This window comes from Sturnira hondurensis, unplaced genomic scaffold (genome assembly GCF_014824575.4).
Source record: "Sturnira hondurensis isolate 20B ecotype Veracruz unplaced genomic scaffold, ASM1482457v3 Scaffold0004136, whole genome shotgun sequence".
NCBI lineage: Eukaryota > Metazoa > Chordata > Mammalia > Chiroptera > Phyllostomidae > Sturnira > Sturnira hondurensis.
In genome coordinates this window covers 2,153,921-2,179,623 of record NW_028076767.1, presented here as the reverse complement: position 1 = coordinate 2,179,623, position 25,703 = coordinate 2,153,921, and the positions used below count along the sequence as shown (strand labels likewise).

General features: G+C 39.9%; 1 protein-coding gene and 1 long non-coding RNA gene across 2 annotated transcripts in view; one reads left to right on the top strand and one right to left on the bottom strand.

Annotated features, from left to right (window-relative positions):
• Positions 1 to 25,703, top strand: part of PARD3B (par-3 family cell polarity regulator beta) — a 976,716-nt gene that overhangs the window by 616,175 nt on the left and 334,838 nt on the right. Inside the window, exon 16 of the mRNA XM_037043522.1 lies at positions 19,560 to 19,604. Coding sequence (XP_036899417.1) covers positions 19,560 to 19,604 — 45 coding nt within the window. The remainder of the gene's footprint in view (positions 1 to 19,559; positions 19,605 to 25,703) is intronic.
• LOC118985203 (uncharacterized) lies at positions 12,273 to 25,603 on the bottom strand. The gene is made up of 3 exons (XR_005066072.1): positions 25,585 to 25,603; positions 22,879 to 22,961; positions 12,273 to 12,283 (listed from the first exon to the last, which is right to left on the bottom strand). It is a non-coding gene; the product is annotated as an uncharacterized LOC118985203 (long non-coding RNA).

The following is a 25,703-nucleotide window of genomic DNA, read 5'->3' as shown; positions in this document are numbered from 1 at the left end:
CAGCGAGGGTGGTAGGCGCCATTGAGTGAGCATGTGTACCGTGTGGTCGTTGCGTTCAAAATGACTGAGCAAATAGAGCAATGAATCTGCATCAAATTTTACGCTAAGCTTAAACAGTCCTCCAGGGAAACTGTTTGGGTGATTCAGAAGACTGCAGCTATGGGCAGCTGATAATTAGCAGCTTTATCGTAACAATGCACCCTCTCGTGCATCACATCTCCTGCAGAGTTTTTTGGCAAAACATCAAACCACCTAGGTGACTCGGCCCCCTTACACTCAGATTTGGTGCTCTAGACTTCTGGGTTTTTCCAAAACTGAAATCACCTTTGAAATGAAGAAATATCAGAGTGTCAATGAGATTCAGGAAAATATGGTGGGGCAGCTAATGGCAATTGGGAGAACTGTGTGAGGTCCCATGGTGCCTACTTTGAAGGAGACTGAGGTGTCATTATTCTATGTGCAGTGTTTCTTGTATCTTGTATCTTCTTCAATAAATAGTACATGGCAGGATACTTTCTGGACAGATCTCATATGCGATGGAATGCTACCCCACCATAAGCAAAGATGAAATACCACCATTTGCAACAACATGGACAGGCCTTGAGAATATCATGCTAAGTGAAATAAGTCAGACAGAAAAGGACAAGAACCATGTGATTTCACTCATATATGGGATGTAAAACACAAAGCCACAAATGAGCAAACAGAACAAGCAAACACTCATTGACACCGACCACAGTTTGGTAGTGACCAGAGGGTGGGGGTTTGGAGGAGGTTGAAGATGATAAAGGAGATTGAATATGCAGTGTTGGAAGGAGACAAAACTTTGGGTGATGAGCACACAATGCAATATACAGATGATGTATTATAGAACTGTACACTTGAAATATATAATCTTATTAACCAATGCCACCCCAATAAACTTAATGTTAACATTAAAAGGTATAATACACACAGCATTTCCCAGACTGATTTGCTCTTAGAAACCGTGAACACAGACTATCTCATAGGAACAGTGCTCTGAGGAATGTCCTTGCCAGAGAGATGTTTGTGAGGCTTGAAGACGATGTGCAACAGCAGATCATGGTGAGGAAAGCATTGCCAACAAGCTGGGGCACGTGCAGCGGTGGGTGAAACGGGATGCAACCTGAGACTCTCCAGGGCAAGGAAGTGTCCCTGGCGGCTGAATAAGGAGGAGTGAACTACAGAGCAGCATGAAAAAACAAGGCTGTAACTGAGCATGAATTAACCATGGACTATGACAGACTATGGCTGACTGCAGGCAACATGCCTCAGAAAAATTAGCACATGTATGGTAAAACACACACACACACACACAAAACCCTCTAATGCTTTACTGCAAGTCAGTGGCTAGAAACCACTGCCTTAATTTTACACATGGTAAAAATATCAAACTCCTCAGCTCAGTGTTCAAGGCAGAGATGATGCCTACTAATCTAGAATAAGGAGACGGGAAAGAGGGAAAACAGGAGTAACTGGAATGATAGTAGTAGTAGTAGCTAACGTTTTTGAGTGTTTGCTGTATGCTAGGCATGGTTTTTGTTTGTTTGCACAGCAATTCTATTGCCATCTACAGGTGATATAACAAGGCTTCGAGAGACTGACTTGTGTAAGGTGTCAAAGCTGGTGAGCAGTGCAGCCAGGTTTTGAACTCAGGGACATTTAACTTTGATGCCTAGGCCCCCAACCATTATATCTTTCTGTTTCAAGTGAGTCTTATTAATTTCTCAGTCTTCACTCTAAAAACAGAAGGCCCATCTTCTCTCCTATTTAAATTTTATCTTTTATTCAGGGCCCACTCAAGTTTTGCCTGTTCCAGGGAGCTGTCATTTTTCCCCCAGCTCTTTCTCTGAATTCCTGAAGCAATTACCACTGGCATCACTAATTTTAGCACAGAATTGCATACTCTTTGGGGAACCTACTGTGTGAAACATTTTCTCACTCCAATCGGATGAGAAGCTCCTGCAGAGTCATACCTTACATTTCTCTGGCACCCTCCTTGCCGTTTAGAATGTGTAGCAGCTGAGTGAATCCAAGCCGGGTGACATGCATAGATAATGGTAGAGCAGTCTGGGTGCAATCACAGAGTCCTATTGATCTCCCCGATTGATCTGGCTGACCTTACTAAGCAGGCAGGTTCCCCATTCCTACACCAAAAGGTTGAGTGAATAGATGAATAATATAGTGCAAACAAATACTTAAAGGGTAAATGAATAAAAGTGCAAATAAATGTTTGGTCAGCAAAATAGAATAGGGATAAAGATATTTTAGTAGGGTGTAGAATAGAGCACTCTACACTCATGGTCACTTACCCAGACTAGTTCATTGGAAACTTTTGGAGAAGGTTCCTAGTAATGAATGAACAAAACTTGGGGATAGAGTCAAATGCACGAAATATAGAAGACCAAGACTGTTAATATCATTACATAGAAAAGAGTGAAAGCAGTTGTTTAAAACTTGAGGAAGAGGGCTGCATGCTTTATTTCCTAAGTGGAGGAATCTATGAATAAATTACGCAATCACTTGACATAATTGATTTAGATCACGTGGATTCACTTGCACTGCCAGAGAGGGTTAATTAGATCAGACTGTCCTGTGGCCCTTCCTCGTCTTTTCTTACTGACGTCCTGTTTTCCCCTTTGTATAAATCTATACCTTACTTTCATTGTTGTTTTTCTTTAATCTCGAGAAATACACCTTTTATTTATGTTATTTTATTTTTATTAATATTAAATTTTTTCTTTTGTAAACTCAGAAAAAGTTGAAGACATAAATATTTCTCTAACAAAAGAAAATCTGGGCTTCTTATTTATGAAGCCCGTTCTTTTTTTATTTTCTGTTCATCTGTTTGCAGAAGAGTGTATTCAGTGCATAAACCTAGTGCCTTGGGAATTGTATTTAAAACATTCTTGAATTCCCTGCTTTTACCCGCAGCAACATAAAATTGAATTACATCAGTATAGAGCAATTCGACTGCATGTTAGTTGTCCCAAATATTGTGTGAGCTGAATATTCAGAGGTTTTGTTCACTTTGGGTCATATAGTATGAGACTTCATGACAAATACCCTAAAGTTATACCCAAAAAAGTCCTGAATCAAAAGACATGATGGACTCAAGATCAATTCAAAGTATTCTATGTGGTTTAAATACTTGGGACAGGTTCGCCCAGTTTACCTGCATACGTTACACACATTTTCATCCATGAAGCAATTTTGGTATTTAGGTTTAATCGAAGAGTTTTTTGATACAGTCTACCAAGCCTCATATGCTAAAATAACAAGGAATTTGAAAGTGTTCCATATTCATGCAACTAAATTTATAGTGTCCAGCATAGCTACTTCACATTGATAGATGTGTAAATTAACTCGTAAAAAACCTAACTTAATCCTTAGATGTCTAAACCTACGTCCCTATAAAGCATAGTTCTCAAAGGGTTTATCCATAGCCAAGCCATAATTTAGAGATGTCATTATATTGAAAATGTTGTCACAAAGTCTTTAAGGGCAAAAATTTCTAAAGACAGCTCAGTGTAGATGTCCACCCCCCCTGGAAAGAAATGATGGCATGCTGTATCATTACTGGATTAGGAATTTTGTGTTTGCTAAGGAAGGCAATAGGCTTATACAGGGGTTTAATAGAGCATCGCCATGTACTTTTCTAAGCGTATTTTAGGAGGTTCAGTTGAAAATCAAATGCTGGTATATAAGAGAAATACTTAGAGAAGCTTATTTGAGGGAAAAGAGGAAAATCTTTTTTCTTCAGCCAGAGAAGAGATTTAGTGTGGGTAACGTGTGTAAAACTGAGAAAGGATCCCGAGAGTTTACTCTGGATTATGCAGTTTCCTTTTAACCCAGCAGCATCCTAAAAAGTTAATTAATGTGGAAACAACAACATTCTAAAAATAGGATTGAGGGTCTCTGCTTAAGAGATCCTTAATCATCACCCGTATTTTCCACATATTCTTTGTTTGGGAGAATAAAGGAATAAACATAAAGTACATGACAAAGAATTAGCATCTTTAATAGGTGAAGAGCTCTTATTATTAGAAAATAAATATTTTACTTCATAATTCGGAAAATATATGATTAGACAATTTACAGAAGAAAAAGGAAATTCAGTTGGCCAATATACAAGTATATGAAATATGTTCAATCTCACAAGTACTTTGGAAATTAAGGTAATTTATTGGAAAACATTGAGAAATGCAAAATATACATGTGCTTCTGTCACAGTACGTGTTTGCGGGGTATTGAAGCGAATGCTTCTTCACTGCACAACAATGTGGTGATTTTATAAGTACTTTAGCACTCTTTTTATTTTTTATTCAGTCATTTCATGTCAAAGAATTATCCTACAAAAAAATAAAAGATTTGACCAAGATTTAAGTTTAAGGATTTTTCACTATAATGAACTTAATTTTCCAGCAATTAGAAGGTTGGGGAAATGATTGACTGCTAATCTAATAGATAAAATAGACTATTGAGCAACAAATAAAAATCTTCAGAGTAATGACGTGAAGTGTTAATGATAAAACATTCACCAAAAACAGGATATACAGTCGTATCGGTGTATGTAATATGTGTCAATGTGTGTGTTTACACGTGGAGGGAAATCCAGCAAAATGTTAGATTGATTTGTCTTCTAGTGAAAGCTGCAGGGATAGTTTTTATCTTACTTTGTATACATTCCTGTATATTTCAAATATTTTAATGCAAATATACTATGTTTATAATTAGAATAAAATCAATAGGCAGCATTAAAATAATTTCTAAATAGAATTAAAAAGCAGAGAATCCCATCTGTGGTGGAAAGAAGTGGGGATATTTAAACACAGAGAGGATGAAGGGGGTGCAGAGTATTCCGAGTGACTTCATATCACTGAGGACTGTCACCTGAGAGGATAAGAGCATGCACATGTGACGAATGTCAACAGGTTTCAGGTTGACACAGGTAGTTACTCCTCACCAGTTACAATGGTATGAAATAGCAGCACATTCCACTGCAGCGCTCAGAGAACTCTGCCAGGAGTGGGGCAATAAACAGAAGTCTATTTGTCATACATAATCTGGGGTTCAAATTGATCCAATTCAGTGGCTCCGCAAAGCTACTAAAGGCCTAGGCCCCTTCTCTTGTCCCAATCTGTCGTTCTTGATTTTTTGGCTTTTGCCCTCATGTTTGTTTCTTCAGTGTGCAGATGGCTGTGTATCTTCAGAAGTCATATCCATGTTCCAGACCAAAGAAAAAAAAAGGCAGGGTGGGCAGCAGAAGGCAAAGGGTACTGCCAACATTCTTCCCTTTACGTGAAGAAATCCAATATTGCCTAAGGATGCCGCCCACCAGATTTCCACTTTTATCTCATTGGCCAGGACAATGACATGCCCTATATCTTCTAGCTAGAAAGTGGCTAGGGAGAACAGGGTGGTGGGTGACATGGGTCAGCAGCCCACAGTGTCTGCTGTGGCCACCCTGCCAGGCTGTGAGCTCCTGCCTGTGTGCAGAAGTGCAGAGTCTCAGGCGAATCGGGCAGAGATTCTGAGTTCTGTGGGCTCTCAGTGTGTAGAGACTGTTATTTCAACCCTATTTGGATGGTATTATAGACTCAGAGAGCAATTACCTGATTCCCTCTCCATGGTCAAAGTCAACCTTGAGCAATTATATTTAGGCTGGAGCAGTGGACAAGAGTCAGGGTTGCTTGGGACGATGACAGTGCCATTGTCAAACCACAGAATCCAGTGAAAGCAGAGAAGGAGACGCCCAGCGAAAACAACAACAGATCATTATTTTTTCATATTTTAATGATCTTCAAGCAAACATTTTAGCTTTATATTTTCATGCCCTGAATTGTTGAAACAATTCATCTGCTTTCGTTAGCAGGCCAGTGTTTGGTTTTTCCTGATAGTCACTAGAGGCACAAGGCTTAGAATGTATGAGCCTCATGAGGACCTACCAGAATATCTGAGATGTGAAAAGAATTTTTGGCTCTATAATATGGAAATAAAGCCAGAAATTTAAAATTAATAAATATTTTATTATCCCCTGAATGTAACTCTATGCCAATTTTATTTATTGTTACATTTAGAATTCATTGAGAAATATTACTATATTTGGAAACAGTTTATATTTTGGGATTATTTTCCAGTACACAAGAATGTCTAGGCATGTGCAAAGATTGGGGGGAAAAATAGTCAATGTCTATTAAATGAGTAATTTGTTCCAAAATAATTCTGAATCAGTTTCCCAAAATCTCTTTAAACTTTTCACAGCGAGGAACATTAATATAAGATAGGAGGCAGGGGGAGTAGGGCAGAGTGTAGGAGGAGATTCCACATCGTAGACACAGTCCAGTGCGTTTCCTTTTCCCCTTCCTTCATTGGCAGCCTCAGGGGCCTCTGAAGAAATTCCTGATCAAAGGAAAGAGATTTAAAAATTGCTCCCTGTAGCATCACTTTGGACTCTGGTCTAGCAACTTTCTATTCCTCCTATGAATGCTTTTTATTAGCTCAAACATGTCCAAATTTTTAATTTACCTTAATACTTTCCAAAAAAGTAGTGGCTATTTCATCTGTATGTATAATCACTCGTATGCAACAAGGGGCCTGATGTAAATGAGCTCATCTCATAGGTCAGTATAAAACACTAGCCCAGCCCTGGCTGGTGTAGCTTAGTGGATTGAATGCAGACCTGTTAAAGGGTCTGCTGGTTCGATTCCCAGTCAGGGAACATGCCTCGGTTGTGGGCCAGGTCCCCAGCAGGGGGAGTGCAAGGGGCAACCATTTTGATGTTTCTCCCCCTCTCTTTCTTCTTCCCTTCTCTTTTCTCTAAAATTTAATGAATAAAATATTTTTGAAAAAGACACCAGATCAGTTCACCAGAGTGTGGGAGAAACTTTCTGCATTCCATTTAAGTGGGTGGTTGTGCTCTGAATTGGAGAGACAGCCTGTAAACCCCCAAAGTTAATATCCTCTAATAAACATGAGTCCAGATGACAACTCTTCAAAATCTATTACATACTAGTAGCTCTGGTTTTGCCCTGTTTGCATATTAAGCAGATAGTAGATTCTAGGCAGAAGTGTAAACAGTATTATATACAGTTTATGCCAGAAGAGAAATCATTTGATAGCACTATTATAGCCAAGAACAGAAGTAGCTACACAATCCCGAGCCAGGAACCAGGTGCCCAAATTAATTCACGTAGGAGTAAACTGGCTTGCCATGTTATTGTGAAGTCCGCCAGCTCTAGGGGAAATGCAGGTGAAAATCCTGGGGAGTGCAGGTTACTGGATACTTGAGGGCTACGGTTCAGTTCTGGGCTGGCCAGTTAACTTTACGAGAAGAAACACTGAGTGATGGACGAGTGTGTTTTTACCCTGCCAGCCAGCTCGCAAGCACGTGCAGAAGTGCCATGAAAAGAGCAGGAGGCCGTTCAGTAACATAAGCCCTGCGCATGACTTGGATTTAGCAGGCTTACGCTTCAAATGTGTAAGTGACACACAGTTTGGGGGGTTATCTCATGCACTGGATGACAGCACCAGGATTCCAAAAGATCTAAACAGGGAGAACTGATGAGCTACAATTCAGAAGATTAAATTTAATAGGGATAAATGTAAATTCCTGTACCAGGATTCAAAAAAAGAAGTTACTACCTCCTGTCTTACTCCCATTCAATTCATTTTTCATGCTGCAGCCTGGGTAATCTTTTTAAAACACAAATCTGATCATGTCACTTTCTTGCTGAAAATCCCTTAACAGCATCCTGTTACCCTCAGAATAAAGACAACTCATTATGGCGTTTTTGATATCCCCCATGACTGGGCCCCTCCTTTCTCTTCCCCTTGGTTTTGCACTGGTCTCCCTCTCATGCCGAGCGCTCCAGCTGTATGGAAGATCTTTGGGTTCCATGTGTGGGACCTATTTGGGGGCTTTCATGTTTCCTCTGTCCAAACATGATCTTCACACTTCCCTGTGTAACTCCAGGTCTCAAAGTCGTTGGAAAGGCCCAGTCCATAAGCTAGGTGCAGTCTCTTAGTGACCTGTTTACAAAGCTCCCTGATCAGCCTTCTTTCATTTAACAGGTGTTTATTGAGCATCTACTCTGATCCAGGCATTGTTCCAGACCCTGGGAATAAATTAGTGAACAAAACAAAGCCCATGTCCACATGGAGCTTAGGTTCTAGGGGGGAAGATGGCCTGCAATGATGAGTGCTTTGTCGCAAAATGAAGCAGGAGGAGATAATGATAGCAAATTTGGGTGGGAAGGTCCTACCTTAGGTGAGGTGGCCAGGGAGGACCCCTGATGATGTGATATCTGTGGAGACATGAACGAAGGGTGGCAGTGAGCCACGGGGCTGTCTTGGAGAATGGCACACCAACCAGTGTGGAAGAGCATGTCCCAAAGCTCTGAAGAGTAGCGCGCTTTCTGGGTTTGGGAAACTGCTGTGAGGCCAGAACAGGTTTACGGGAAGAAGCTGATCAAGGGGACAGCTGTGCCGAATGAGCTTCGAATGACCCCTGGGCACCAGCTCAGACTGGGCCTGCAGGCTGTAAGCTTTTAGATTTTCTTCTAAATGTGATCGGAAGCTAGTAGGAGGCTTTGAACAAAGGACTGTCATGATTAAGAGTTTTGCTTTGTTTTTTTGTTTTAAAAGGATGACACAGGCTTCTGTGCAGATAATAATCTGTAGGGAGTAAGTACAGAATCCCAAAGTTCATTCCAGGGGTTATTACATCTGTCAAGGTGAGAGCTGAAGGTAGCTTTGTTGGGGAAGGTTTGCTAATGCTCCTCCCTCTGTTCACAATTAACTGTGTGATAGAAACCCTGATGGTACAGGGCTCAAGGCTGCCGTGTTCTCTTCTATAATGCCGTGCCCAGCATGATGCCTGGCAAAGAATCGGCTCTTCACAGGTATTCACTGGACAAAGTGCTGGCTTAACAGGAGTTAATATAAAGAGGACTCCAGGATTTCAGTTGACTGGACCCTTGATGAGCCAACAGCAGTGCAGTTTGGCTGCCAAAACAGCTAATGCTGCGTTTTTCCCTTTCCCGCTGCTGTGACACCTGAACAATAGTCCGCGCCTCTCCTTGGTAACAATTTCCAGGTGTGTGAGCTCCCGACAACTTATGACAACTCTATTTTTCTACTTCTGAGAGTATAAACAACCCTTTTTAAGAGACATCGTGTGCTCTTTCACTTAGTTTGTTAGGAAATGCTACGTTTAGTAGGTAGCGGTGACTAGTGAAATACAGGGTTGGAGGAAGTAATCCCTGCTTGAGTGTGGTTGTAGGGTAATAATGTGGGTGTAATAATTTAAGTTTTAGTTTGAACATTTCCCCTAAAATGTCATGTGGTGTGCTTGAGTGTGATGTTGTCATGTTACAGAATTATGTTACATGCCTAGGATTTTGTAATAAAAGATTTTGTAGTAAAAAAGGGGCGTTATTTGTGCCAGACCCTGTATATAGTTCTTGATCGTAAAGTTATTAATAGAATCATACGTCTCAGACTCACATAGGACAAGGAATTTGCGGTTGGAAGTCAGGGACCCTGCAGATCCTTGCTGTCCCACCTGCTAACTTTATGACATAACCCCACTGGGCCTCAGTTACCTGTTCTGTAAAGCGAAGGTTGTACGGCCCAACTCACAGAGCTTTTGCAAGGATTACCCTAGATAACACACGTTAAAAGGCTTAGCGTGATTTCTGACATATGTGAGTTGGTAACAGGTTTTAGTTTCCTTTCTCCTTTTCCCTCTGAAAGATAGAGTCACTCCGTGGAAATGCACCTTAGAAATAGTGGAATCAGAGGTGTGTTGTTTCACTTGCTAATAGAGAGTAATGGCTGTTTGTCGTGTGGTTTACAGGATAGCCTGAACCCTTGGTTTCCCTGTGGTTTAATCAGTATCAATTTCTTGCTGATAACAGAAAGGTGTATCAAGAGTCTAAACCACATGGGCGTTTTCGTGGTCTGAGTGGTAGAAACAGTCCAAACCTGGCAGACCCCAAGGACACACAGAAAGCAGGTTCCCAGGAGGGGTCTCGCACGAGCAGTCTTTTTGTCGTCATACAAAAAGGCCAGAGACTCTATACAATAAATCTTCGAGGACCTTTGTAATCAGTGACTGTTTACCATGGAAAGACGAATAAAATACTCCTTGTCTTTGAAGTTGCACACAAATCAACATAATACAGAGTAGAAAGTTGTATGTTTGCTTGGATGCAAAACCAAAGTGTTCTGGGGGAAACAGAGATGGAGAGAATATCCAGCAAAGAGGAGGTTATAATGGGGAGGTGGGCCCAGGAGGAGTAAGAGTGTTTATATGTGTGAGGTTTGCGGCATTTCCAATTAAGGATAAAGGCAACTGGGAAAAAACCAGGAATCACTTTATATGACTTCAGTATAGAGGAAAATATAATGAGAAAGGTAATAATGGTTGAAACCTGAATATAAGGCTAGGGAGACTATTATTTGCTAGGCAGTGAAATTTCGAGGATTTTGGTTAGGTTAGAAAAATATTGAAAGTGATGTGTAGCATGGGCTAACCTGAGTAGAGTACATGAGATGTATAATAGACCTGGGGAGGGGGAGGGAGGTCGAGAGCAAGTTGGAAGCTGTCTGCCAAGGTCAGCCATGCAGCAGAAAAGCCTCGGGTCCGGGTAGCAGGACTCGGAAGGAAGACTTGCGACGGTTACTCATGAATACAGCGTATGTGCCGTCAGGACAGGGGAGGAGCCCTGAGTCTGGACTTGGTTTCCTTTCAGATCAACAGCTCAGCTGCATTCTGTGTGTGGCCCTCTAGTCCCAATTTTTTTAATCGCCTACTCGTAGCCTTCATGTCGTGGTATCCTTATGCAGGAGAGAAGCAGACAATGGGACTTCCAAAGACTATTGGCCTTAGTCACTGATCACATTTTTAGCTTAGTGTTCTCCCCATTATACTTTGCGTGAAAGTTACTCAATGGCCTTAGGACAGCTGGTTCTGTGATTTAGAAAGCTATGGTTTTAAGGACGAAGAGGTTTCAATTTACTAAATAGTGTAGTTATTTTGCAACTTATCCTAGAGAAATTAAATAACACCATAGCATGAAACTTGCTGTAAGATTTATATCACATTTTTAAAATTTCTTTTTATTTATAAAGATTTTATGTATTTATTTTTAGAGAGAGGGGAAGGAAAGGAGAAAAAGGAGAGAGACATCAGTGTGTGGTTGCCTCTCACATGCCCCCAACCAGGGACCTGGCCCATAGTGTAGGCATGTACCCTGACTGGGAATCAAACCCATGCTGCTGTGGTTCCCAGGCTGGCACTCAATCCGCTGAGCCACACCAGCCAGGGCTTATCACATTTGTAAATACCTAAGTTGAGGCAGTGGGGTTGAGAGTCCAGGGGAAGCAAAGTGGTTGGAATGAGCAGTCCCAGAGAAGAAAGAAGTGCCGAGAGAGTGGACTCCAGAAATACCCAGAGGACCTCCTGAGTACGGCACAGAGCGCACGGGGCAGTAGGCTCCCTGGGCCAGGAGGACCCCTTCACAGGGGGGTCGAGGGAGCAGTACTCAGAGCTCACACAGTTTCTGATTCTTTGAAGAAAGACAGTGTTTGCTGAATGGATTCAAAACAAATTAATTAATGAACTTATAAAGAAATGCTTGAATTTTCCCAATACTCTTTAATGAGTAAAAGACAATGGCATAAGAACATGTGAAAAGTATTGGATTTTTCTAGCTTGAGATTTAAGCTCCCCCGGGCTCCATGTAGAAAGAAAGGAGGTTACAGAGGTGACGGAAACGTTGGAACATAGGAATAGTTGGGTAACTGTGAGGGAGCAGGTCCTCATTTCGTCCTGTGGCATCATGTCAGAAGAAACTTCGCCTACTGAGTTCCCACTAGCTTACTGCCAGCCAGCCGCACAGCCAGGGAGCCGCACAGTGCTCTGAGGAGGCTTGCTGAGAGAGGCAGCAGCAAGATACACATTAGCACCATCGTCTTGTACTAATTCCCTAACCACTTTTTCAGAAAAAACCTTGTTTATGTTTTTTGCTCTTTTGTTTTCAAGAAATGGAATAATTTTTCAACACATAAAAATGCATAGATACACAAAAAGTCTCCCTAAAGAGAAACTGTGCTAAAAAATCATCAATATAAGAAAACACTATAAATCAATGCACTAATAGTTCATGGTTGCTAAGGACGGAGCTTAATTTACAAGTTGAAACAGGTTTGCCATCCTTAAAAATTCTGGAAATCAATCAGGGATACAGCAATTGATCTGCAAAAAGAATAACATGATTTTAAATATTGGCAACTACATCAATTGTTTTAAGTTATGAGGGAACAAGTCTTAGAAACCACTTTATTAACCATTAAGATATTATTTGATATTTAGTTTCCTAGCAAACTATTCAAAGAGAAGTACTTATGACCTCATTAGAAGATACATTTGTGCTGTGCCAAACGTCACCTTCATAACTGCAGTCTCTATTATGTCAAAGATATGTAAATCAAAACTTAAATGAAATAGCACTGTCTAAGTAAAAGGCAAGCGTTGCATCATACTGTAGAGTGCTGCTTTACATCAAAGTACCTGAATATGAAGTAGCGAGGATCGGAACACATTTGCATATTCCCCATTCATGACATAGGGTTGGCATTCTCAAAGAGAATAAGTGTAGCTAATGGCAATCTTCATCTGAAGAGACTTGTGCACGTTAGCAATACACCCTCTCTTTCCGCCTAAGAAGAGCATATGGGGCCCATTAACTCACCAAATCTGCCACTGTTCTGCAAATTTTTATTAAGCAAGTGCAGTGCCTAATAGTCACTTATATTATACAGTTCATAGCAAATGCTATCAATAAGCAGGGGCATTATTTCACCCTAGTGAGAATGTATTTGAAGTGTATAAGAAGGCTTGACAAAAGAATAAAACACTTTAAGTGATCACTGTATTAATATAAATGTACCCTACTGGGAAGCCAATGTGTTTAAGTATTACATACACTTTGACGTTTGCTGCTAACAAGTTCTGTGTGCCATATTGCTCACAGGTTCTTCTCTCCCTATTTTCTTTTCTTTTTTTTTATGGATTGGAAGAATTTTTTTTAAATATATTTTATTGGTTATACTATTACAGTTGTTCTATTCCCCCCCTTCATTCCCTTCCACCCGCACACTCCCTCCCCCACCATTCTCCCCCCCTTAGTTTATAACCACATGTCTCAAGTTCTTTGGATTCTATATTTCCCCCACTATTCTTGCCCTCCCCCCTATCTATTTTCTACCTACCATCTATGCTATTTTCTGTGCTTCCCCCCCCTTCTCCCCCTCCCACTCCCCTGTTTCTAACCCTCCATGTGTTCTTCATTTCTATGGTTCCACTCCTGATCTAGCTGTCCTCTTGGTTTGCTTTTGTTTTAGGTGTGGTTGTTAATAACTGTGTGTTTGCTGTCCTTTCACTGTTCATATTTTTCATCTTCTTTTTCTTAGATAAGTCCCTTTAGCATTTCATATAATAAGGGCTTGGTGATGATGAACTCCTTGAACTTGACCTTATCTGAGAAGCACTTTATCTGTCCTTCCATTCTAAATGAAAGTTTTGCTGGATAAAGCAATCTTGGCTGTAGGTCTTTGGATTTCATGACTTGGAATACTTCTTTCCAGCCCCTTCTTGCCTGTAAGGTCTCTTTTGAGAAATCCGCTGACAGTCTGATGGGTACTCCTTTGTAGGTGACTGTCCCCTTATCCCTTGCTGCTTCTAGGATTCTCTCCTTCATTTTGGTCTTGGCTAATGTAATTATGATGTGCCTTGGTGTGTTCCTTCTTGGGTCCAACTTCTTTGGCACTCTCTGAGCTTCCTGGATTTCCTGGAAGTCTATTTCCTTTGCCAGACTGGGGAAGTTCTCCTTTATTATTTGTTCAAATACGTTTTCCACTCGTGGCTGTTTCTTTCCCCCTTCTGGTACCCCTATAATCCGGATGTTGGAACGTTTAAAGATGTCCTGGAGGTTCCTAAGCCTCTCCTCATTTTTTTGAATTCTCATTTCTTCATTCCTTTCTGGTGGGATGTTTTGTTCTTCCTTCTGGTCCATTCCATTGATTTGAGTCCCAGTTTCCTTTCCATCACTATTGGTTTCCTGTGCATCTCCCTTCATTTCAATTAGTTTAGCCTTCATATGTTCCTCTAATTTGTGACTTTGTTCCTCTAATTTGTGACTATAATCCACCAGTTCTGTGAGCATCCTGATAAATAGTGTCTTGAATTGTGCTTCTGAGAGGCTGGCAATTTCTCGGTCGCTTAGAGTTATTGGCTCTGGGACTTTGAGTTCTTCTTGCGCCATCTTTCGGGTTGTTCGTGCCTGTTTCATAGAAGGATCAGAGCCCTAAAGTGTTCACTAGAACAGGGCAACTAAGTCGCTGGGTTGTGACGCTGTATGTGGGGGCGGGGTCAAAGAGGGACTATGGCGTCCTGTCCGCCGCCTGCCGCCACGGCCCTCACTGGTGCCGCAGTTGCTGCCGTCACCAGGCCCACGCGTTTCGCCCCACTGCACTCGAGTGTGCCACCGCCGTCAGCCCTCGCCCCCTGGGGCCTGCGTGGTCTGTCTCACTGTTCACAAATATGCGCCTGCGGTCTGCCCCGCACCCCAACTGGTTCCCGTCTGCCTGCGTGCCTGGGTCGGGGCCCTGTCCTGCCCGACCCTGCTCGCTGCTGGCTCCGCCCCTCTTACCGTCCCCGTTGAACGGTTAGATGTAGTCTGACTTCCGTATAATTCAATTTTCTGTCCTTTGGTTGTGTCTTTGTTTCTCCAAACCTTTGTTGTATTCAAACTTGGTTGTGGGAGAAGGCACAGTGTTTCCACCTATGCCTCCATCTTGGCGGAAGTCCTCTCCCTATTTTCTTTCTTTATGGTTTCTCTTCCATACAGTGAACCTGGCTGGACTTAAAAGGCTGTATGTGTTTATCCACGCTTTTGAAAAAGCTGCCATTGGTTTTGAGCGGTTCTCATTAGCTCAAAGTTCTACAACCAAGATAAGGAGAAACACAAGCCGAGTGGCCCCTTGTTTTCCAAGCACATCTTCCTGAAGCAGAGGGCGGACCATGGCATTAACAACCATCCACACCAGAGAGTGTACTTCTCATGGCAATCTTTACGCCTGAGAGTAATCGGATCAAGTGGTATCCATGACCTGGAGCTGAATACCAGGAAGCATGAGCTCAGTGTAGAAATCCCATTATCTAAATAAATCCAGAGATACCTCAGGGGGGCAAATTCATGGTATTTAAGTTTTAAGTATGTAATAACAGTTACAATAAAAGTGTCTGAACTATACCTTCAGAAGGACTGAGAACTTCACTGGTGTCTCTTCAATTACTGTGATATCCCTTTAAAGTAATCAAGAGCAAGCAGTACCATCCCTTGGGTAGAACTGAAGGGTAAGAAAGGGAATATATAGGCTAAGAAAATGTGAAAGGAGAGCAACCTGTCATCAGAACTAGAACAAGGCACTTTGGCTCCTGCTCCATCAATTGGTGGAGCTCCTTGGCTCCACCACTTTGTTCCTCAGTGCTTTTGGTGCCCTACCGTTTTGGAAGAAAGACCTTTCCCACGCCCAGCCCACTGATCTTTCCCTCTCTGGTACTTAAGGTCTTTGTTCAAAGTGACGCGCCCTCCCACTCAAGCTGCTGCTGCTCCGCTCACTGTGCTATCTAAATATTATGCAATGAAATGACTAGACTTAAGTTCCAGCCCCAAGAGATAACTTTGGAGTAGCTCTAAGGTAATCTGAGTTATAAAGGAAGTTGAGTATTAATTATAACACTTGTCATTTTAAAAAAGTGGTGATGGTGTGTATAATTTTACCTCATTTTCTCATTTGCTACTGTTATTTAAATCATTTCCCAGCACTAAGTATGTGCATAAAAGATGATTGTTCCCAATTTAACCTTTTAAATAAAATGAATTCTATTAATTAAGTCATTATAGTTCTCTCTTTTTCTATTATGTTTATTCATTATCTTCTGTCCTAAAGATAGATATCTGTGTCGGTGAATATTTTGGTGAGAGACCCTTAATTTTTATGCCTATCACTCATTTGGAGTTTCTACACTGTTTTTAAAAATAGCATATGTTAGTGTTGTAAAGAATTTCAAATTGTCAATTAAAATAATGATAAGTATGCCTACTAAGAATAATACTCAGTATGCAGCCAAAAAATTAAGAAAGTACCATGTTTAACCTAACATGACTGGGAAATTTACAGTATGTAAATTGGCTTAGATTTAATGGGATGACATGTCTGTTTAAAAAATACAGGCAAAAGCAAAACAACAAAAGTCTACCCTTCTATGAATCTCTTTTTCAGAATGACTGTAAATAATAACACCATATAGTCTGAGTATGATGTTTTCTTTGCTTTCGTCCTCTACAAGATGAACTAGGAACTGGGCAAACTGGGAGGTGTACCCTGCCTCCGGTGTTGGATCATCCGAGAGGTAACAGTTCAAAGCACCGGGTGCCCCGTCTCAAGCACAGTGCACTCTTGATCACTGTGTCCCTGTATTCCTTCCGAGTTCCCGCCGAGTTAAATCATAGAGTCCACCACCACGACCAAACTCATAACCTTTACCACTCTCACAGTTTCCATTTCTCAAAAGTTTGTGTTATAGAGAATATATAACTGGCACTGTGCTAAGTGCTTTTGTACATATTTTTTTTATTTTATTCCCACAACTCCCTGCATAGCCTTTTATTTCTCATTTCACATGGGGAAACTGAGGTTAGAAAAAGCTTTGTCACTTGCCTGGTACAGCTGGAATTCAACCCACATCTATCTCATTATTAGCTATCATGTTATTCTGTTTCTATTTAGTTTCTAATCAGTAGTAATGATGATAACTAATATTTCTCAAGCACTTACTGTATCATCTTCTAAATACTTTGCATAAATATACGTATGTAATTTTTACTTCAAACCTGTGGAGTAACCCATATTATCCTCATTTTATACATGATGAAATTGAAGCACAGAAAGTTAAATTAAATTGCATACAACTAGTAAATTTCCATGTCAAGATCTTAACTCAGACCGGTGACTTTTCATCTGTGAAATGGGAATGGATATTTTAGCTTGAACCTACTAAAATTGTAGATTTCCAAACATCTTTAATTAAATTATAGCTAACACTCGTGACTACTGGTCACCACAGAAAGATTTCTGTTAAAAAAATATATTCAGATAAAAAGGATAAGAACTTTCTAACACACAGATGCCTGTCGGGTGTTTAATTTATGTTGCTGGTGATTCAAAAACTACAACAGCTCCTCTGTGATTCATCACAATTAGAACGGTTAAAAAGACCGTGTTTTCCCTCCGCCTCAGCGACGCGCCTCAGTTTCTTTGTCTACAAAGAAAGGATAATAACAACACCTATTTTTACGGGCCATTGTGAGGATTAAATGAATTAGATGTAATTTGCATACATAGGACAGAACCTGTGATTACAAGTACTCAATAAATATTATCAACTAGTATTTTTAATCATGATGATTATTTTCCAATATTTTTCTATTTATACAGCAGATTCCACTGTAAAACTTTTCAGACTTGGGAAAGACAGAAATTGGCCTCCCAATCGGAGCCTAATAAGCACAAACTGACATCTCCAGCTGGAAGTGCAAAGAACTCTCTAACAGTATTTTTAAGCAGTTAATACCAGAAAAATTACAGACAGGCAGTGCTTTTATCTAGAAAATAAAGACATCACTAAAAAAGGAGGGTCAGGTAGGAGTGGAAAGATCAATGTTTAGTGAGTGACTGGTTGAATGAAATGTGACTAGTTGGCTGAGGAAGGAGGGGCGAATTACTCTGAAGACCTGCCTGGCTGTGGGGAAATGGGAGCGGTGCTTCTCGTTAGTAGAGTTCCCTCACCTTGCTTCCACCCTCGAGCGCCAGAGTTTTGTAGACTGACACGAACAGTGCACATGGTGAACAGTGCCCAGCTGTTGTTGAATGTTAACGGGACAATCTGTGCAGAGATGCTTCGGGGTTAAGAACTTTGTGTCTGTGTTCATGAGAAATGCTGGTCGACATCTTTCATGTACTATTTCTGCCTGATGTCTGGGTCACACCAGCCTCGTAGAATGAGTTGGGATATATTCCTTCCTCTGAATCTCTTGAAAGAATTTCTGTAAAATGGATATTATTTCTTCTTAAAAGTCTGGTAGGTAGAATTCACCAGTCAAGCCATCAGTCTAAAGTTTTCTTTGTGAAAAAGTTTTAACTAAAAATTCATTAACAAAACAACCTATATGGCTATTCAGATGATCTCCCTGTTTAAACTTTGGTAATTTGCGTCTTCCAAAAATTTACCTATTTCATTAGAGCTGGGTTCATCCAGAGTTATTTTCCTCCACCTCTGAAGCAAGGTACCTCTTTATATTCTAACTGGTGTTGGTGAATTAGGAAGTTTTTCACTCTGGCTTTTGGAAATAGTGCCTGTTCCCAGCCCCGTGTGAACTTTGAACACTGTTCCCTTTTTACTTTGAGGTGGTTCTCTGCCATGCTAGGTCACAATCATCGATCATCGGTATTCAACAAAATACTTGAGGGGCCCTTCCACAAATCTCAGAAGGAATCGTGCCTAGCCCTCTCCTCCCCAGCTCTCTGCCCTCCAGACTCCATCTGCCTTGGCTTCCCTGCACACGCAGCTGCACGCCCTCGGGCCGGGAGATCGTGGGGCTCCGCCTGTGTTCTCCTCCCTGCAGCACAGTCTGGAACCGCTCCACACAGCAAACTAGGGCAGTTGCAGGGTTCATGCCCCTTGTTCCCCATCTCTCGGGAGTGCTGTCCTCTGTTGCCCGATATCTAACCTCTTGTTTCATGTTTTGTCTGTTTTACATTTCTTAGGGGGATGATAAGTCTGTTCACTTTTACTCTAGCTTTATCAGACACAGAAGTTCAGTATTGAGTGGATCTAGTGCTATTACGCTTAAAAGTTTTACTATGTATTATACATCTCCAGTCCCATGCATTTAGTTTCTTCTTTTTGCAAACATGAAAATAATAATCCAGTTTTAAAAAACTGGAAGTACTGAAAATTAAAAGAAAATTAAATTATACTTATAGAAATCATATGTGTGTGTATCTTAATAGCTATTTAAAATATCTACCAATGCTAGCTGTAGGAGGGGAGAGGGAGGGGGCGTGGTGGAAGGAAGGGGAAGGGACTAGTCAAAGAACATGTACGCATGCCCCACGGATGTGGGCGACGGGGAGGGGACTGACTGTGGGAGCAGGGCTGGGCGGGGCAGAGGGGCAAAAGGGACAAAAAGGGGAGCAACTGTAATAGAATGAACACTAAAAAAAGAATAGAGAAAAATAAATAAAATATCTACCAATAGAAATGAGGGACCCCAGGTAAGCTGGGAAAGTTTTTTCTCAAATCTTTGCCAGTAAAAGGTTTAACTTATTATAAATCTATATTAATTTAGTTCAAAAATGGCTGATTTACAAGCAGACTGATCCTTGTCTCTTTTATTTCTCCTCAGTGCCAGATGAAAGCAAAGTCCACTCATTGGCTGGACACAAATTGGGTAAGAAATCCCTTGTAACTGACTTTATATTCTTCTTCCTGGAAATCACTGGCTCTGTTTGGGTAGCAGTTGGAACGTATTTCCATCCACTAGTCACTGAAAGGCTTGCTAATTAATACATGAGTTGTCTCTGACTTCCATGAAGATGAATTATTGCTTGGCTCTGCGTGCAGTGGCATAATGTATGCTGACTCAAAATGTTTGAGAGGAGAGAACAAACGTGTCCAAAAAAATGATTCGAAAACCAAAACTCTTCAACCTGTATGCCAGCAGAACACTTAAAACAATGAAAACATTATAAAGAAACCCCAAGGAAGTTTGGAATTTTTTCCCATGATGACTTTCGTATTAAAGTGATTGGACAGAAAGTTCCAGAATAAAAACATTTGCTCATGTCTTCTCTTCGAAAAAGAATAGTCTTTTTACGTGACATCAAAGGGGACTGGACCCAAGGCGACTGTATTCTCTTTCTTTAGACTCAGGAATGAGCTTCCGAGAGGTTCTCTAGAAGGTCCACAAGGATCTCCAAGTGTCTCCTGGCTGCTTATCATGTGTGAGAAACGTTCAGGTCTCAAATCCAAACTTCTTCTTCATCGCCTAGGGCCTGCTTCCTGTTCCTTTAACCCTTTCCTCATCGTTCATTCACGTTAGTTGAAAACACTTAAGGCCACTAGGCTAGTAGACACTGCAGTCATTGCTGTTCTCTATGGGTGCAATATTTGGGGCAGAAATATCCATTTTACTCTTAGAATCACCACTCCAAACCACAGAACGGTTATAATTTGTTGACATCCCTCTGTTTCTGAAACAAAGAACTCTTTCCCACCACCATGCATCTCCTGGGCTTATGTGCCAGTTATGTTTTCAGCAGTAAGTGGTCTCGATGCCTCATTACCTCCATCATGTTCCAGGGCAAAATTGTGATTTTTCTCTTTTATTCTTTCTCCCCATTCTCTAGTGATAACAGCAGGAGAGGGCTGGTTCACAGCACTTAGATATCTTTTTCCTTTTTTTTTTGTTTTGTTTTGGTTTGGTTTTTGCTCATCCTAATAAAGAGTCTAAGAGGTTGGATCACTGTAAAAGAAAAGATTTCTGTCAGTGGAATAAATTGCCACATGCTGGACAACGGATAAATTGCCACAGTGGACAAGGATTGTTCCCATCACCCTCCTCCATTAAATTCTCTGCTACTGAAAATATTTTTAAGAGTCTGAGAAGGAAGTTCTCATGATCAAGGAACCCCAAAGGATGGCCTCTATTATTTTCATCTTAAACGCATAGTACTGCTTATAGTTAGTTCTCCATTTTACCACCTGCAGATGAAAGCCTTTTTACATATCGGATAGACTTCCAGGTAAAAAGTGAAAGCAAGCAGTCTTTAAGAATTTTTATCAATTTGGTTTTTGAAAAGGAGGTAATGATAAACTTTCTGGCTTTATCCAAGAAATCAAATTTTATTCTAATATTCTTAATTCCCAAACAAATGACTATTAGCCAGTAACTAAAAGTTATTGTCAGGCTCTTTAAATGAGAGCATTGTTACCTTAGTATCTTGCTGTATTATTTTAGGTAAATTTGAATGACATGTTTTTATATAGTGCGGTATGCAAATATTAATAAGGAATTACTTGAAGTATAAAACTTATAATAGTCTTCTAAACAAAAGTGTCGAAACAGCATAACTTGAAAGCTGTCAGGGGGGTTCGTGATAAGCTCCATATGGTGGCTTTAACTGGTTGATGGAAATCGGGTCTCAGTCTCTGTGTTGTTCACATGGGGCGTATTGTTTACGTCCATCGGAAGTTTTAAAGAAGATTTGGGGTCGTGATGGAATTCAATGTTCACTATCCTTATATTTCTAATTACTTTTATATCCTATCACAGTGTCATTTGAGGTTTTGATTGGCCTTCGGTGGAACCAGAGCAAATGCTGAAAAACAACCAAAAACTTGATAGCTTGGGAGCAAAAGTGGCATATGATAAAACACAGTGAAGAGCACAAAACAATTCCCTAAAATTAGACACTTTAGAGTTAAATCAAAAGCACTCTGTAAAACCTCACTAGCAGTTTTGAGAAAATTCAGGGCAGCATTGAAGAAAAATATGCTACTAACCTTGTGAGTTTATATACTCAAGAACACCCTCCCTCCCCCGTGCTTTATATTTGTTTTTTTAGAAATTGTAATGATTCTCAAAAACTCATCTCTCATTTAAAGGGCAACCCCCTCCTGGGTTCTGCATTTTTTTAAGGTTTTTTTTTAGATTTTATTTATTTTATTTTTTAGACAGAGGGGAAGGGTGGGAGAAAGAGAGGGAGAGAAACATCAATGAGTGGTTGCTTCTTGCACAGTACCCACCGGGGACCTGGCCCGCAACCCAGGCACGTGCCCTGACTGGGAATTGAACTGGCGACAGTTTGGTTCACAGGTTGGCACTCAATCCACCGAGCCACACCAGCCAGGGCTGTGTTCTGCACATTTGTTCAGCAATTTCTCATAGGCTTTGGTGGTGGTGGTGAAAGAGGATTAAGGGTTCCTCAATTCTGGCAACCTCTTTTAGTGACAAAATCATTTAAAAAACTGACCTAATATATAACTGTACTCTCAGTCTGCTACAGTGTGTGACCACTCCACTGGTTATGAGTTTGAATTGTGATGTATACTGTTCTGTGACCACACTTCTCTCACCAATGTCAAATGGAGTCATTCAACTTTGTTTCACCTTTCCCTTTCCCAGATCATTTCTCCAGAATATTTAGGCTTAAAAACAAAAGTGATTTCTCTTTTGCTAAGAAGAAAGAATATCTCTCTCTGTCTATTTTTGTTTTTGGAAATGTTTGGACAGTTTGCACACAATCTAAGACCATAAGGAAGTTAAATTAAATAGTATATGATGACCTAAATCTATCACCCATCTTCTTACTCGGGATGACATGCAAGATTTTAATAAATTCATCTGAGTTAAAATTTCATCTGCATCAGCTACTTAGTGCGCAGAGGGCCATTCTGTGCCAATTTCCATCTGTTGGTCTGGCTTGGATACCTCCCAAATTTGTGACAATGTTTTTGGCATCCTTTCCTTGGCTTAATTTTTAAATGGCTGATTCCTCAGAATTCAGATCAAATCAAAGGCCCAGGTAAGATCATCTTTCCAACATTTTTGGCTTCAAAGGTAGTGTTCCCTCACCCCTTCTGAAATCAATTCAAATATTCTGAAGCCTCCTCTATGCCCTACCTCAGGTGCTTCCTTCCCCTGGAGCACATTATATTCATACCTTGGCAAGAAAGATGGCAGGATGTTCTTCTTATAACCGCAGGGCCCTCCTCTGTATCAGTGGTATCTACAGAATGGAGAGACCTACCCAGAGAAGTTAGAAGCAAATTTTTGCCTTTCATTTAGTTTTTTCAAGAAAACTCACAAGTTTCAGAAAGTCTTGAAAAACCATTAAGGTGTCTATTACCTCTTTCCCTACCTGCCTCACTAATTGAATTCTAACAAAATTCAAATCCTAGCAATGAATAATTCTGTGTATATATATGTAGGATATATATATAGGATATATATATAGGATATGCATATCCTATATATAAAACATATGTAGGATGTATATACACACACATGTATATATATTCAAATCCTACTATATATATTCAAATCCTACTATATATATTTGACAAATATATATTATATATTTGGCAAATCCTATATATATAGTCAAATATATATATATGCATTTTAAACAATATATATTTTAGTATATTTATGTAGATTTTAAACAATGAAACCAATATGTATTTTAAACAATATGTATATTTTAAGATATATATTTTAAATTATATTTTAAACAATAAAAATATTTTAAACAATAAAACCAATAAATATTGGTTTATATTACATATTATAAGGGGGCATTAGAATCCAGAGAAAATGGAGTCAAATTTGGCATAGCTTTAAAAAAATGCTTTAATTTGACTGTACAGACTCATATAATATGTCCGAAAAGTAATCATTTGTTTCTTTCTTTTTTTTTTTTGCATGCTGAATTGACACCTACACCAGCAGTTTCATGCTCCTCAGCATTCAGACAGAAAGGACTTATAAATTTCACTTTTTTCACTGTGTCTTCATTTTTTGTTGTTTTGATTTACTGCTGGGAGCTGTTTGAATATGTATTGACTGTCTGCAAAGCTCTCTGCTGACCCAGCTCTTTCAGATGATGCGGCACTAAAGAAAGCCGATGACTTCTTCTTTATGAGCTCTGACACATTAATTAGCAAAATGGACTAAAAAGCTTTCCGATTTCTATTTTAATTTCTTACATTCTCAAACACCTGTCTGTAGAGCTGTAAAGCAGGCAAGTCTGTAAAAGTAATGGTTGGCAGTAACTCCAGACCTTTTCTGAGACAAGTTTATCAATTAATGAGCAAATACTCATTAACAATCTAGGGGGGTATCTCCGTGTGAGGAACTTGCAGCCACTAAGTCTATTGATATCTTCACACATTTTATTGATGAAGAAACTGAAGCTCAGGTCATTCAAGGACTTGGTCTCTCAGTTGTTAACTAGTGGGTTTAGGATATGAACCAAGATAGACATGCTTTTGGACATTTCATTTTCCACCAACATGTGCCTAATACCTCACAGTCCCAGTAACTGAAAAGAATATAAGAGCAAGACAAAGTTCTAGTTGGGAGGCATGGTACACACATCAAGATAGTCCATAAATCCTTATTTACCTCTTATAACCTCAGCCAACCGAACAAGGAACACAATAGGTATAATTTCTCTAGCAAGCTATTATAATTCAGTGAGACACAAAGGGATGTCTGATCATCCTTACCTTTGTTTCCCTGCATGCATGTATATACATGTATATGCATATGAATGTATGGGGCACATTAAGAGATGTATGACAGAAAATGTGCATGTGATATGTATGTATTATGTATAAATTATAGCAAAAGTGCATGTGGTTATATCTTTATAGCAGAGGTTGAGAGTGTAATATTCAGGTTGCTAACATGGCAGACCCTACATTCTCTACTAAATGCGTTGTGTGTAAACTTCAAATCTAGAATGTTCAAATGCGGCCAAAGGAATCTCTGGATCTCTGCAAAAGAATAGAGCTCTTAAAAACATAAGGTGATTGGGTAGTCACTTTAATACGGGAGCAATGAGTTATTAAGTGACATTTCATAAATTTTGTTGAGTCCTAGTATTTCGTATTTTAATAGAATACTAAATATGTATTTAAATTTTTGAACACCACCATGCTCATTTTTCATATTTGAGTCTTCTGATTGGATTGCTGTTTTTTGTGATGTTTTATTATTGCTGATGAGGAAGTAAAACCTTGGAGTTAGTGGGTTAGTGGGGTTAGTTCAAGTCAATGGAATTGAACTCTGTTTCTTTCCTTAGCAGTTGGTTGAGGCAATACTGCATGGTTATCTGTTTGGACAAATATTTCAGCTGGGGACTTTGAAAGATTTTGTAATTGGAACACACAAGAAATGTACACATTTCTTATATGTTCCAGCTTTGCTTTACATTTCCATGGGGTTCAGGAAGTTTTCATTTAAAAATTAGCAATATGTCTTGGACTCTCCCATACAAACTCGATTATGTAGCAACCCTGGTATTTCCTATGTTGCAAAGATTACTGTACTCTACTCTCTAAAATTCAATGAGTCAAGTTGAATTAGAAAAATGTCAGTCTTTTTTGGAATGAGATAAGATTCTTCACTATTTAAATAGGGTGAAGGTGTGTGCCTCTCTAAATTTTATAAGTGAATAGAGTCTATAATTTCTTACAAATCAAATTTTAAAATTAGTTATTTCTGTTCCACTCACATTTATTACATGTCCATTCTGTGACAGGTACTGCATTAAGTGCTGGAGATACAAAATGACATAAAATATGGCATCTGCTTTAGGGGGAAAAATGTTTATAAAAGCAGTAGAGGAGAAAGACACAAATACCTAGTTAAGTGTTTGGCACATTCATAGTAGCAGGCCATCGCCTTAACCCCCCGGCCACCTCGTCTGCCAGTGTCACATTCATATTAAGGAGCGCAGTGCAGAAGTCTCGCAGCGGATAA